This window comes from Neolamprologus brichardi, chromosome 20 (assembly GCF_056152115.1).
Source record: "Neolamprologus brichardi isolate AB-2024 chromosome 20, ASM5615211v1, whole genome shotgun sequence".
NCBI classification, from domain to species: domain Eukaryota; kingdom Metazoa; phylum Chordata; class Actinopteri; order Cichliformes; family Cichlidae; genus Neolamprologus; species Neolamprologus brichardi.
In genome coordinates this window covers 31,137,246-31,153,551 of record NC_142123.1, presented here as the reverse complement: position 1 = coordinate 31,153,551, position 16,306 = coordinate 31,137,246, and the positions used below count along the sequence as shown (strand labels likewise).

The following is a 16,306-nucleotide window of genomic DNA, read 5'->3' as shown; positions in this document are numbered from 1 at the left end:
ACCAGTCATCTTGCCTGCAAAACCTTTGTTGAAAGATCTCTGTAAAGAGCAGCATGGTTGGGACAAGGAGATCAATGAAAAGCATGCAAAAATTTGGAAAAAAATGGAAAGAAGACGTTGTACTCCTCTTCAACTTCCATGTGAGTAGATGCCTAAAGCCTACAGGTTTCGGATGCACCGTTGTTGCGCAGTTGCACCATTTTTCCGATGCTTCAGATTACGCATATGGAACTGTCTCTTACTTGTTGATGGAAAATAGACGAGGCAAGAGACATTGCGCCTTTCTCAAGAGTTTCTCCGCTCAAGCAAGTCACAATTCCTAGGCTTGAGCTGACTGCAGCAGTGATTTCAGTGAGGATGGACAGATTACTGCGACAAGAACTTCAAGTTCCTCTGCAACAATCGGTCTTCTGGACGGACAGCACAACTGTGCTTAGATACATTGATAGCGAAACATCTCACTTCAAAACTTTCATTGCAAATAGAGTTTCACTGATTCGAGAAGCAACCAAGCCATCGCAATGGAAGTATGTGACATCGGCAGAAAATCCTGCAAATCAAGCAAGCAGAGGCTTAAAGGCAAAAGATCTGTTGGAAGGAGGTTCATGGATTCACAGGCCGAACTATCTTCTAGATGAAAATGAATGGCCAGAACAGCCAGTGAGAAAGAAGGAAAACCTTCAAAATGATCCAGAAGTCAAGACTTCAGCAACGGTTAACATACTGAAAGTTGAGGAAGGCATGGAACCAATGAAACATGTCATTGACTACTATTCAGCCTGGAATAAACTGAAAAGAGCAGTGGCCTGGATAATGAAGCTAAGGAAGGTGCTGTGGATGTTAAAAGAAGAAAGAAAACAGTACTCAAAAACAGTCCGAAGATTGAAAGTAAAAACTAAAAGCAACATCCTGGAAAGACCTGTTAACAAGTTGTGTCTTCTGGAGGAGGCTTCATCCGAGCGATGAAGAGAAAGAATATTTGTTCATGGACATTACAATTAGGTTGGCTCTTAGTGATTAATGTGTAAGTTAGTAATTGTTTAGTTCTCCCACCTAACCAATTAGGGGCCGGATGATGTAAGAGCCAATTAAAGGTTAATTTTATTGGTACTGGTAAAATGACTAGAGGAGAAATATACATGTTTGATGTTAAGAATATAATTTCTAGTTAATTTCAAAATACTGTTTTGTTAAAGGTATAGAATATAGAAGTGCGACATTCGAATGCGCTTTTTAGTATTTTGGGCTTCCGGCACACTGTAATTACGTAGTTGGGGAGTCGGATAAGCTGGAAGCAACACAGTTTTTTGACCGAGTCTTGCCATGTAAATTAAAAGTTTAAATAAACATCTTTTTTGCAAGAAAAGTACCTGGACTTGCTTGCGTTTCAAATGCATGTTGCCCGACTGACTCCTAAAGGTGGTACAGAAGAGTGAAATAGAGCCGGAGTGCCACCACTACATGAAGTAAACTGAGCTCTACCCACACAACACTCCTGACTCCTCCCACTTGCTGCCAGTGGCGTGTCCAGCGGGGTGGCCTGGGGGGGGGGGGGCACAGGCCACCTCCCCAACCAGACTGGCCACCCCAGGTGCCACCCCGAAGCTAAAACAATAAAATTTAATGAAATATGAAATGTACGAGTATGGTTTCACAGTGAAGCTCAGATATCCGAGGGTAAGTGAATGCATCACCGGCTTCTGCACTATGAGCATCATGTTAGCAAAGGAAGGAGAGCCAAGCACGAAAGAAAACATTTTTTCGGCGAAAGATTAACAAGTTAACATAGCTGGACTAGCCATCGGACATTTGCACGGTGGGCTGATTACTTTTTTTTTTCTTTTTTTGTAACAGCATGTTTATTGCCCACTTTGCGCCAGAAAGAAGAAACCAGCAGATGTCGCGCTAAACAACAGCAGCACGTTTAAGTTTGATCAGCTGTTGTTAGAATTTATTTAATATTAATTTCTAGTATCAGCTGATGTTTGCTGGAGCCACAGCTGTAAAGATGCTGGTCATGATGGTTTGGTTATGTGGTGAGAGGGAAACATGAAGATGAAACTAGGAGATGTCCTTACTGAACCATCAGAGCTGAACAGGTGATGGAGAAGCAGGTTTACCTTTTAGGTGACATGAATGAGTTGAAGTTCTGAACTGTTTCTGAGAGACTAATAACACCAGGATCCTTTTCTAAGTAGCTGACAGCTGGTAACTGTGCAGGGGCGGGTCTAGCAAAGTTTTGCCAGGGGGGCAGGTAGGGCATTAACAGGGAAAGGGGGGCACAAAGAAATACTTTTCTTTCTTATTCTCATTTAAAAATGTCTCACTTTTAATAAATAATTATCTGAATCTTGCGAACAAAGTTTTTATCTGACGTAAAATGTATAGAAATCGTACATATACCAAAAAGACTGTACATCACTGTCACAACAGCGTCTGTTTTCATTCAAAGGCTTTATGGCTTTAATACCTGGTGGGCTGGTCTGTAGTGAAAATGCCCAATTTTTTGTCCCAGTCCAGCCCTGCAGGTTAATACTGGCAGTGTCACCATGCCAGCTGACTGTATTTCATCATCAGCCAGTGTTGTTCTTTATACATCAATATTACCAAAGTTTACATTAAGGCAGCATATAAAGTATTTACTTGCTTTCAGGTTTTATTCAAATGTTAGTCTTTTCATTTGTTTCCCCACTTTTTTCCTGTTTCAAAATCAAACACCAGTTTGTGAGAAGATTATCTTCTTTTTTTAACAGGCAGATAAAGTTTTGCATTGGCATTGGCTAATTTGCCAATTGTATGTTAAAAATGTTTGTATTTTAATATTTAAAAATGTTTTTGCCCAAAACATATGTGCACTACATGTCAGTAAAAATACTATGCAAACATTGCTGTTCTTGACTGACTGATTGTATCTCTTGTACTTTATCAACGCAGTATCTAAAAACTTTGCACCGTAGTGGTTAAAATCTCATTCTAATAAGAGTTAAAAGCGCATTTGGTTATTAGGTTTATAGGGTTATTGAATTATGGTTAACGGTTGGTAGAATTGTTTTCAACATTATCTGCCAATTACATCTGCCACCCTTCTCCAAATCTGTGCCCCTACCTGCCCCCCCCCCCAACAAAAATTTCTAGACATGCCACTGCTTGCTGCACAAAGCCACTGAGTATAAACTGGCTGATTCCTGTAAAGGGAGAGGCAGAAAACGCAGATAAACAGCGTCAGGAAGAGGAGGAGTAACACCAGAAAAACAGGGTCATTTTCCAGAAGCTAAAGTAAAAGTGTGAGAGAGCAGCAGTCAAGTCCTGTTTGTCTCTAAAAGAAGATTCACTGGAGTCCATCAGGTTTCTTTCAGCAACAGTGGTGAGTGCAGCTGAACACTTTTCCTGTTTCTACACAAATCTTCAGTGCACTCTGTTCACCTCATGCTGAATAATCACTAGGGATTGGAATCGAAAACTGGTTCTTGTAGAGAAAGGTCTAATTCCTTGTTAGGCTGTTTGCCTATTGATCCAACCAGTTCCACTTGCACTTGAGCAACAATCAACTGATTTCAATTTGTGTGCAGGAGGAGGAAAATAACAGCACAGCTTGCAAACTGGATATGGACATTACTTTTATTTTTATTGCACAAAAGGAAGAGAGCGCAATGGTAAAGTGAAAGCTGTATTCAGTACAGAAACAAATGCGTCATACCGTTAACACAACACTGCTCTTTATGAGCATCTGCCCTGACATCATGCTAATGCTAAGCAAACCAACAAGGTTAGTGTTAACATCATGTTTAACATATCTGAGCTTTAAGATCCCTCTCTTAAAGCTCAGTGAATGCGGACGTCAGCCCAGCAGACAGACCCTAAACTTCAAAAGGTAAAAAAAAAAACAGTAATGAGCAGTCACTGCAGCTTTTGTTTCTACTTGTTCATGTTTCTACAGTTGAATCACTGTGGAGATCATTTTAAAGTCTCTTTGTGCTGGTTTTCATCTTTGCTTTTTTCAGCTTTGTGTTATACCTGAATACTGTGAAAAACACCACGTGTGTACTCATTATAGTAGGAATTTGTGTTGGTGTTTGGGACTATAGCCTATAGGTTTATACTATTAACTGGTAATTGTGTGACTGTGGTTTTAGGACATTTTACAAAGTTATATGAAGGTAATGTAACAAGTAGCATACTGAATTACTTTCTCCGGCGAGTAAGTAATACACTGCATTGCTTTATTGCTTTTCAGACAAGTCTTCTGTGTAATATGCACAATGCATTATAACCATAACATTGATCACAAAAAAGAGCAGAAATACCTCCAACATGCAATTAAGTTGCACAAATGTAATGTCTTTGCAGAGCAATGGAGAACTGTGTGAGAATTTATGTCACATACGACTAAAAGTTTAAGTTAACTTTATTTTTTTAGATAAGAAAAATTTCAGGGTTAACAAAATCATAGTTAAGTGGCCACCCGAAGCTTTTAGTTTGGTGCAGAAAAAGGAAATCCTGTGAGTTTCTTCTGAACTTCACCCAAACACCACTCCTGACTCCTCTCACTTGCTGCACACATCACTAAATATAAAGTGGCTGATTCCTGTAAAGGGAAAGGCAGCAAACACAGACAAACAGCTGCAAGGAGAAGGGGAGCAACACCAGAAAAAAAGAAGTTCAAGGTCATTTTAGAGAAGTGAAAGTAAAAGTGTGAGAGCAGCAGCAGAGCTGCAGTTGAGTGCTGTTTGTCTTGTTAAAACCTCCCAATTCTTTTGATCTTTGGGCTGAAGGAAGGACAATACTCGTTGTATAAATGCTCAATCAACAATCTTTTATTCCATACAAATCTTATTATTCCATACAACACTTTTGAGCATAAACCATCCGGAGGGGAGATGAGCGCGGGATGGTGTCCGCCTGATCTCGAAGTGTCTGAGCATTCCTCCCATTCTTATAGCTTCAGCCGCCCTCTACCTAGTCATAAAACCTAAACATTCACATTCTTTCTCTCTCTCAGTGAGCATAAGTTATGACCTTGGCTTCCTGTGCAGTATGTTCTGTTCTTTTCTAATCAGACAAATAAGGCGATGACTCAGTATGTCTTATACCTCAGCAGTATAATGCATCATAAAACAATATCATTCATTCACAATAAATCAGCAGTCTAATGTAATACAAATCAGTTTAATAACTGTAATAGTTATCACCTCTTCTAAGTCAGGAGAATAATGCAAACTAAAACTACATAATGATTTCACAATCTTTAATTAGGGGTCTAACGTGGCATACGATAATATAATAATCTCACAGTCTCTAAAAGAAGACTCACTGGAGTCCATCAGGTTTCTCTCAACAACAGTGGCGAGTGCAATTTCCTTTTTCTACACAAATCTTCAGTCCACTCTGTTCATTTCATGCTGACTCATCACAATAACATTGGTTCCATAGAAATCTGCTCATGTAGCCACAGATCAACTGTAGAAACATCGAGCTGCTGTTTGAAACAGACTCACTGTGGTAGTGTTCAGGTCTGTGGACTCAATCTGTGTGCTTTAGACTTCAGGCTGATTCCACATTTCCTGTTCTAATTATGCTTTCTTCATCACTTCCTGCTCTTATTACTGTTTATTCATCACTTCCTGCTCTTATTACTCTTTACTCATCACTTTTTGCTCTTATTAGTTTAATCATCACTTTCTGATTTTATTAGTGTTTATTCATCACTTCCTGCTCTTATTACCATTAATTCATCACTTCCTGCTTTGAATACTGTTTAATCTTCACTTCCTGATCATATTACTACTGCTCCTTGTGGCTTTTCAGCTTGTAGCTAACTGGTGACTGCTGCCGCGGTGTAGATTAGCTGGTCAGTCAGGGTAATGGTCGCGTAGTGGTGCATTCACATCTTCTAGTACAGCGGTCAACAACCTTTTTTGCACCACGGACCAGTTCATGTTTGACAATATTTTCATTGACCGGCATTTAAGGTATTGCAGATAATTACAACAAAATAAAACCAGTACCAGTACCAAAAAAAGAGAAGATTTATTCATAGCACATGGGAAAAGACCGAGAAACCGAGTTGATGATACAAATGATAAAAAAAAAAAACGATAAAAACCCTCAACTCTCGCAGCCCGATACCAAATGACTCACGGACCAGTACTGGTCCATTGATCTAGTAGATCTTTTGAGGGTACTGTACATAGTCTTGGTAACCAGCTACAGAGGATCCAGGTTTAATAGCATGCACTTTCACTGCTATGCAGATGACACTAAGCCTTATCTATCCATGAAGGCAGATAGCACACACCAATTAGTTAAACTGCAGGAATGTCTTAAAAACACACAGACCTGAATTATTGTACCTGATGTTATTGTACTCAGCCCTAAATATTTTAGAAATATGGTATCTAAACAGCATGACCCTGGCCTTCAGTAAGAATGTGATTAATTTTGAAGTCAGTTTTGACCAGGACATGTCCTTCAATGCACATATTAAACAAGTGCCATAGTGGGGTATACCGGTAGATAGATGAACAGAGGTTTTAACTAACAGCGAGCCATTTATTATGGCTGGTAGACATCAACATAAAACTTGAGCAAAGGCAAAACACAAGCGACAACTAAACTAAAACCTAAACTGGCAAAAAAAAAAAATTATGAATCAACTATGACATCTGTGATAACTATGACTACTAAGGTTACTATGACAAGACGTGGAGGGAAAATAGCTGACCTGAAACTGAACAAAGGAAGACAGATGACTTAAATACACACAGGAGGGATCAGGGGAAGTTGAAACACACGGGAAAACAGATTACTTTGTTTTGATTTGGCGCTGTATAGATACAAAAAAGTTTCAATAAAATTTAATTTAACCACTCAGCTTTAGTTTGAACTACAGCTGCAGTCCATGAGTTTTCTCTTGAAGAATTTCACACAGGTTTCACGTTAGTTATTTATATTTTTACTGTCACATTACTTTTTAAAAAATGTAAAAGTTAATCCACTTTTACTTTTGTTTATTTCAGTTATCAGTATTGTCCAGCCCATAATTGAGGACCAATCTTTGTTTGACTTGCATTTCAATGTTATGGAGCACTGGAGACTTTTTTTTTTCATATTACGATTAGTACTTAACAATCTCTGTACACACACAAGAAACAAAAGGATGGAAAACCACAAAGCAAAATTCACTGTAAAGCAAACCATTGTATATGTGTCACTATTTCCAAAGGCCCCTGATTCTGCCAGTCTGCAAAGCAACCCTAAACTACAACTGAGTAATTGCTGTTTCCAAAAGTCTGCATTTTCAGAATTGTCCAGATGATTGGTTTAAACATAGTAATTGTCACATGTTCAATGAAAATTTGCAGTAAAATATGTTAGTGTGTATGTGCCGAAAGTTTACTTTCTACAGTTTTATTTTGCTGCAGGTCAACCTAATTTTTCCTTGGTTTCCTTTTTTTCTCTCTGTGTACAGGATGATGATCAGTTCATTGGTTCTTTTTGTTAAAATGTGAAAAGAAAAAGTGTGACACAAGCAGAACAACAAAAGAAGATTACTGGAGGAAGGAGAATTTGTGTGGTCTCTTCGCTGCTGAAGACTGTAAAAACACTGAATGCTTACTGCTGGTCCTTAAACTGAGCCAACAACACAGGTAAAAATCATTTCAAGTGTAAGCCATTACAGTTTTCAAGACTTTATGTAAAAAGGTGATTTCAGCAAAACTAATTTATCTTGTTGCCTTTACCAAGACACTGTAGGTGTTGTACTGCCGTAAAATACAGCTTAGTGAAATTATAGTAAATGTAGTTGTTATTAATGATAAAATTCATCCAATACAGAAACCTTTCAATTAATATCTTGTAGCTGACTGAACTGTTTGTTTTTGTTGTTGTTGTTGTTTTTATCTACAGGCAATCATTGCAGAATAAAGCTCCTTTTACAAGTTATCATGACAATGTGAGTAATATGAGATTAATTAAATCAAATCAAATCAATTTATTTATATAGCACCTTTCACTGGATAAAATCCACAAAGTGCTTCACAGTAATATAAAAACAGAAATACATAAAATACATCAATAATCAAACATACAGCACAAATCTAATTAAAAGCCAATCTAAATAAATGAGTCTTAAGCTGCTTTTTAAAAGAATAAATACAATCAAGGCAACGTACTGATGGAGGGAGAGCATTCCACAACCTGGGGGCCACCGCTCTAAAAGATCTATCTCCTCTGGTTTGTGGGACGACCAACAGCCTTTGATTAGATGATCTCAGGCTGTGAAAGGGAACGTGTGGTTCTAAAAGTTCAGAAATGGAGGCAGGGGCATCACAATTCAAAGCTTTAAAAGTCAGTACCAAGATTTTAAAACTGCCTAATTATAAGTCCTAGAGGTAACATGTACAAAAGAAAAAGAACAGGACCCAGAACTGAACTCTGCAGTACCCCACATGTCAGATCCTTAGAATGTGACATAAACTGATTTGCAAAAACACTAAAACATCTGTTTGAGAGGTATGACTGAAACCACTTCAAAGCCAAACCGGACACACCGACTACGTCCCGGAGCCTGTTAACTACTAATCAAAGTGGGCACTTTGTTTAGCAGCAAACAATCCATTTTCTTCTGTTTGGGCAGTAATGTAAGCAGAGATGCTCAGACAACTGTATGTACACAAACAAAAAACAAAAGTATGGAAGCTTTTGCTGTTTCCAAAAGTCTCAATTTAAAGAGTAGTCCTGATGATTGGTCTAAACATAGCAATTATTATATTTTAAATAAAATTTTGCACTAAAACATATTAGTATGTATGTTTTAGTGTCTTCCAGGGCGACACCAGTTAGACATGCCCTATCTTCCTCACCTAGGAGAACCCAGCAAGCATCCTGGTCAAATGCAATGGCTCAAATATGAAACCCACTCCTATTTTTAAACAAATCCTTAATTTTTCTTCTGTAATTTTATCACTAAACGCCACCCAGTGCATTTTAAATCACACGATCAATATTTGATTGATGTTCAGACTTTCAGCTGTCACTCAAGGGGTTTAACAAAAGGCCTGTTCCTTTGTTATTTCATAACATTCTGCAGATAAAAGATCTAGAGTTGATTGCAAGCATTAAACTTGCATTTGCTATCTCTTTCACTGGAACTCACAACATGAAAAAATCGTTGAAATTCCTGAACAGTTAATGCAATTATTTGATGCTTACGCAATGATACAGGTAAGAATATCCGAGAAAGCTGATCTGTACTTCTAGAGCTGTTCATCTAGAGGTTACCTTTTCAGTAGGAATTATGTTTTGTCTCTTGTCCAAATGACTTCTACAGAAGTCTTGGATGAGTTCTCATGACTAATGATTATTGGCCATTAGTACAGAGCACAGACTCAAAATGCACTTTTGATAAGATTGATGAAATGTTTCTCCCACTCAAAACACTACGTCCAGAAGCAAGCTGGGTGTCTGCACTTCAGTTATATCTTGGTGTTTGATTTAAAATCCACTGCGGTGTTGTTACTGAAGCAAAATGACAAAAAAGTGTATTCTTGTAGACCAGAGTGAGAACCAGAAAATAATGATTATATAATACAGTGGGGCAAAAAAGTATTTAGTCAGCCACCGATTGTGCAAGTTCCCCCACTTAAAATGATGACAGAGGTCAGTAATTTGCACCAGAGGTACACTTCAACTGTGAGAGACAGAATGTGAAAAAAAAATCCATGAATTCACATGGTAGGATTTGTAAAGAATTTATTCGTAAATCAGGGTGGAAAATAAGTATTTGGTCACCTCAAACAAGGAAAATCCCTGGCTCTCACAGACCTGTAACGTCTTCTGTAAGAAGCTTTTCTGTCCCCCACTCGTTACCTGTATGAATGGCACCTGTTTGACCTCACCATCTGTATAAAAGACACCTGTCCACAGCCTCAACCAGTCAGACTCCAAACTCCGCCATGGCCAAGACCAAAGAGCTTTCGAAGGACACCAGGAAAAGAATTGTAGACCTACACCAGACTGGGAAGAGTGAATCTACAATAGGCAAGCAGCTTGGTGTGAAAAAATCAACTGTGGGAGCAATCATCAGAAAATGGAAGACATACAAGACCACTGATAATCTCCCTCGATCTGGGGCTCCACGCAAGATCTCATCCCGTGGGGTCAAAATGATCATGAGAACGGTGAGCAAAGATCCCAGAACCACACGGGGGGACCTGGTGAATGACCTGCAGAGAGCTGGGACCAAAGTAACAAAGGTCACCATCAGTAACACACTACAACGGCAGGGAATCAAATCCCGCAGTGCCAGACGTGTTCCGCTGCTGAAGCCAGTGCATGTCCAGGCCCGTCTGAAGTTTGCCAGAGAGCACATGGATGATACAGCAGAGGATTGGGAGAATGTCATGTGGTCAGATGAAACCAAAGTAGAACTTTTTGGTATAAACTCAACTCGTCGTGTTTGGAGGAAGAAGAATACTGAGTTGCATCCCAAGAACACCATACCTACTGTGAAGCATGGGGGTGGAAACATCATGCTATGGGGCTGTTTTTCTGCCAAGGGGACAGGACGACTGATCCGTGTTAAGGACAGAATGAATGGGGCCAAGTATCGTGAGATTTTGAGCCAAAACCTCCTTCCATCAGTGAGAACTTTGAAGATGAAACGAGGCTGGGTCTTCCAACATGACAATGATCCAAAACACACCGCCCGGGCAACAAAGGAGTGGCTCCGTAAGAAGCATTTGAAAGTTCTGGAGTGGCCTAGCCAGTCTCCAGACCTCAACCCCATAGAAAATCTGTGGTGGGAGTTGAAAGTCCGTGTTGCTCGGCGACAGCCCCAAAACATCACTGCTCTTGAGAAGATCTGCATGGAGGAATGGGCCAAAATACCAGCTACTGTGTGTGCAAACCTGGTAAAGACCTATAGTAAACATTTGACCTCTGTTATTGCCAACAAAGGTTATGTTACAAAGTATTGAGTTGTATTTTTGTTATTGACCAAATACTTATTTTCCACCCTGATTTACGAATAAATTCTTTAAAAATCCTACCATGTGAATTCATGGATTTTTTTTTCACATTCTGTCTCTCACAGTTGAAGTGTACCTCTGGTGCAAATTACTGACCTCTGTCATCATTTTAAGTCGGGGAACTTGCACAATCGGTGGCTGACTAAATACTTTTTTGCCCCACTGTATATTGTTTGGAGGAAAATAAGTGTTACTATAGCATGTAGTGTAGTGCAATAGAAGACAACTGCAGGGTACAGTTCTCTTTTTGTTCAACTTACTTCACTGTCCAGAATGTTACAGTTATGAATCACATATTTCATTAATATATACTCTGGTCTGTTAAATATTAAAGCCTAGATAAACATCCACTTTTACCTTCAAATTAAATATTAACAGCCACAAATTTAATTCAAGTCTGAAGAGGTGAACTGCAAAAACTGTACAAACTGGACATACCAAAAGTATAATAAGGGGGTTAGCAGCTGAAGCAGCAGTGCCTGACACAGAACACATGGAAGACATCAAATATCATAGAGGGAAAAAACAGAAACATAATTTTCAATGCAAATATGGCAGTGATGAAATGTGCCTTTAGCTTGCTTAATCCCTGGGTTTACTGATTTAGAAACAGTTTTCAGATTATTCTGATAGATTTGAGAGCCTTATAATATATTTATTCTTTCTGGTCTCTTTAAACTTGTACATATCCCAGCAGAATTTTTTGTCCTAAAATGTAAAATCAGTGGCGTGCCATTGTATTATGTTCATGCCTAAGAGCAATAAAAGCAGGTTTATGTATTATTGTAGGGGATACCTTACAATATAGAGTGTCTTCAGGCGACTGTTGTTGTGATTTGGTGCTGTGTAAATAAAACGGAATTAAAAATTGGATTGAAAAAATTGAAACAGTAAGAAAAACTGCCCACCCACTTTGCACTTACAGTCTAATGATGCTTCTGCTCTGTTGTATTTCTTTTATGACAGGAATACTGGCTCATCAAAGTTCAAGCACATTATTTCAAGGTGTGATAGAGTCTCTGAAAGCCCTCCTATTCGCTATAGGGTAATAGCAAAGACGGACATGAGTGGACCTCTGAAAAAAGTTACCTTTGGTAAAAAACATCCAGAAAAGAGAAATAAAACCATCTTACTTGTGGGAGAAACAGGAGCAGGAAAATCTACTCTGATCAACGCTCTGCTCAACTACACCATGGGAGTGAAGTGGGAGGATGAAGTCTGGTTTGAGATCATAGAGGATGAGAAGAGAAGTCAGTCAGAAAGTCAGACTTCAGATGTGATTGTGTACGAGATCTTTGGTTTTGAAGGTAAAACTCTGCCCTACTCTCTGACCATCATCGATACACCTGGATATGGAAGCACCAAAGGGATTGAACATGATGTCATCATCAGTCAAAGATTATTTGACTTGTTTCGATCGCAGGATGGAGTTCATGAAATTGATGCAGTGGGTTTGGCAGTGAAGGCAACCGAATGCCGAGTGAGTGACCGCCTCATGTACATCTTCAATTCAATAATGTCTCTGTTTGGAAATGACATAGCGAAACACATTGTTCTTCTCATCACATACTCAAATGGAAGAAGACCTGAAAATGTTTTTCAAGCTCTTAAAGCTGCAAACATTGAATGTGCACAAAATGAGAATAATGAGCCTGTTCACTTCCTGTTTGATAACTACCAGCATGAAGTCCGGAATCAGCAAGGATACCCTGATGTTCCAGATACAACATCAGCACATGGAATTGCAAAGTTAACAAATTTTCTGAAAGATACTGCTCCTCAAAAACTGGAGAAAACTGTGGAAGTTATAAAGGAACACATCAGACTGACAGCTTGCATCCAAAACCTGCAAGACCGCATTGAGCTGATCGAGCTGAAAGGGAGAGAAATCAAAGAGATTCAGCAAGCTGTGAAGAAGCATGAACAACAAATGAAGCTGAATGCAGAGTTTGAAATAGAAGTTGATGAGCCATACAAACACCAAGAGTCGATTTCTACTGGGATGTGGGGACTGTTTTTTTATGAAGCAGCTGTCTGCTGCCCATTGTGTGAGGAGACCTGTCACTATCCTGGATGCACAGTGGCCTGGAAACCAGAACACTGTGAGGTCATGAAAGGAGGACGATGCACTGTTTGTAGCAGGAAGTGTCTTGCATCAGCTCATGTAAAAGAAAAATGGAGATATGTGAACAAGAAAAGGAAAGTTAAGAAAACCCTGACAGATGTAAAGGAGAAGTATGACAAGAACAAAGCAGAATCTTTGAAGGCATCTACGATTTTGGATGATCTCCAAAAAGAAATTGATAATCTTGAAGCAGACAAGGAAAAGTGGATTGACATGGTTGTCCAACATATTGAAACACTCAGAAAAATTGCTTTGAAAGTTGATTCAGTGTCCACTTATGTCCACTTGGACTACCTGACTGAGAAGATGAAAGAAAATGGAGACACAGAGAGGTTTCAGAAGCTTAAGGAAAAGACATGTCAGGTCAATGAAGCAATCCGCAGTGGGGTGAAGTATGCATATGATGGCATGTGTAAAATATTTACAAAAAACAAAGAAAACAAAGAGGGCACTCAAGTGTAGGTTCCCTAATCATCATATTTGAATGTGCATCACATCTGCAGATGTATTGTAGTTGTTTTTGGGGTGGGACAGAGAGAGACTGTAGTCCCCCCAGCTTACCTCTCATCACATCTGAGGCAGGATAAAAGGTCTTAACATCCAGCCTTTTATTTTAAAAGTAAAAAAATAAATAAAAGGCTATAGAAAAAATTAAATAAAAAACATAGCACTTAATTATAGCAAAAGTGCTATGATTTTCTGTATCACTTTTAAAAGTGCTATGATAAAGTCTATATGTGGTTTTGCTAATAGTCATCTTTAGTCCTGATCAAAGATATAATCAAAGTACAAGTCTGATAAATATGTTAAACGAGAAATTTGTTTAAGTAATGAAAATTATTGTAATGTCTGAAGTTTATGTGTTATTATCTGTCACCAACCCTTCATTATATACTATATAATGATTATATATATATATATATATATATATATATATATATATATATATATATATATATATATATATATATATATATATTATATTTTTTAATCTTCTTTTTGGTTTATTTCTGTTTTTAGCTTTTAGCTTTTCTGTGAAGCACTTTGTGATTTTTGTCTTGAAAAGTACTATACAAATAAAATTTTACTTACTTACTATATATGATTCTGAATAAGAGAAATTGTATTATGTTGAATCTAAGAAGTTCACTGTTGAAAATTCCAGCAGAGACATCAGAGGGATCGATCACTGCCCAAAATGTGGACTTGCAGATTTTGACTTTTTCTCTGCTCATTTTTGCTATGTTAGGTTATAAATTCAAGATTCAAGGATTTGTATTTCAATTGTTTTCCTGCTTGATTACAACTTCTAAGACTTTCCACTGTTGTCCAGTAGATTGTAAACTTGAGAAGATTTGGATTTCCACTGTATTCCTGGGATAATTAATATCAAAAGAATGCTGGTTTTCTGTTGGATTGTTATGCATTATCAGGGACTGTAACATCTAGTCCTTTTTACTGAATCAACACAGAACACTGAGATAAGCAGCGCTGTATGTGCCCATCTCTTCTGGAATCTCTCTCCTTTCAAAGACCATAACAAACTGAGCTTTAAATCAGAGTAGCTTATTTTGATTAGTATAAATCAACGAATTTAATTCTTTGGGTTTTGTTTTTGTTTGTTTGGACTTTTTGGCTTTTGCATTGCTCCTGCTAAATTGATCTAATAAAATATCCTGCATTAAAAAAGTCTAAATTGTGAACATTGCCTTTTTATCCATTTGTGAAATAGTAAAAGATTAGATTGGCTCTCTTGTCTGATCATTTCCTGATAACATTTAAATTTACAATAATTGATTGCACAGCAGTGGAGAGTAGACTTTATCACAGTAGATGTCTTTCTGAAAGCGCTGTAACTAAGTTTAAGAATGTAATTCACCCACTATTAACACCTTCAATGCCCTGTACCAACACAGAGCAGAGCAGCTACTTGAACACTAATCCAACAGAGGTCAATTATCTTGTTAATAGGATAAAAAAATAAATAAAATAGAGCCACAAATCAGAAGTACCTGACTCCGTGGTATAATTCTCAAACATGTAGCCTAAAGCAAATGACTCGTAAGCTGGAGAAGAAATGGCGTGTCACAAATTTAGAAGATCATCATTTAGCCTGGAGAAATAGTTTGCTGCTTTTTAAGAAAGCCCTCCGCAAAGCCAGAACATCTTACTATTCGTCACTGATTGAAGCAAATAAGAACAACCCCAGGTTTCTCTTCAGCACTGTAGCCAGGCTGACAAAAAGTCAGAGCTCTTTTGAGCCAACCATCCCTTTAACGTTAACTAGTAATGACTTCATGAACTTCTGTACACATAAAGATTTAACCATTAGAGAAAAAAAATACTCATAATTATTTTACAGAACAGAACAGAAGAAGTTTCCTCAGGTAATTCTGGAAATAGACTCTTTGCAAAGTGGCGAATTTGTAAATAGCAGACAAAATGCTGCAGAGAAACATTAAGGAGCTTCAGGAGCTGTGTGAATGAGGCAAAACATAAATAGACATCCAGAGTGGAAAGCAGTGCAAATAAATGCAAACACAGCTTCATGACACTCATCTTTTATCAGATGGATGTCAGTGTAAGCTGTTTTTATCACATTTAACCTGAGATTGAATTTTGTGTAATTTCTGTACAAAATTTAGGACAAGTATGAAAAAAGTGTTTTTTGTTTTTGTTTTGTTTTGTTTTAAACATAAAACTGTTTAGCCAACAACACTGTGTTTTGCAAAGTAAAGCTTGATTCTATCCATTGTATGGTCAGACTTAGCAATGCAGAGATCCATATATTGTTGTTAAGCTTAACATGGGAATGCTTTACAAACATTCAGAGATGAACTTACACACTGGCTTTACTTCTCTGGGATAGCTTCCCCTGAGATTAAACGCTGGTTTGCAAGCACATAGGTTCCAAATCCTTTCAGTGTGAAGTAACGGCAGACCGCTGACAGATCTCGCACACCACAGCTGCTCCATCACGTGACGCATACTGCTCCGACGTGCTAAGGTCATGAGTTGGGTTATGTTGGGTTATGTCGCATAAGTCTCCAAGTTTTGTGAGGTGCTTTTGTGATAGTTAATGGATCAGATTACATTTTTATTTCTCCTTGATGTCCGATCGAGTAATTTAGGTCAGATACATCGGATCAGTTCA

The 16,306-nt window shown here is 38.2% G+C and overlaps 1 protein-coding gene across 2 annotated transcripts; it reads left to right on the top strand.

Annotated features, from left to right (window-relative positions):
- Positions 1–3,289: 3,289 nt before the first annotated feature.
- LOC102786220 (uncharacterized) lies at positions 3,290–14,027 on the top strand. Of its 2 annotated transcripts, XM_087834268.1 has the most exons (5): positions 3,290–3,364; positions 3,570–3,653; positions 7,469–7,646; positions 7,906–7,951; positions 11,994–14,027. In XM_087834268.1, the coding sequence occupies exons 4-5, from the start codon at positions 7,944–7,946 to the stop codon at positions 13,612–13,614; spliced, it is 1,629 nt and encodes a 542-aa protein (XP_087690394.1). In that variant the 5' UTR covers positions 3,290–3,364; positions 3,570–3,653; positions 7,469–7,646; positions 7,906–7,943; the 3' UTR covers positions 13,615–14,027. The 2 variants fall into 2 exon arrangements, with proteins under 2 accessions (XP_087690394.1, XP_087690393.1); XM_087834267.1 differs by lacking the exon at positions 3,570–3,653.
- Positions 14,028–16,306: the final 2,279 nt, after the last annotated feature.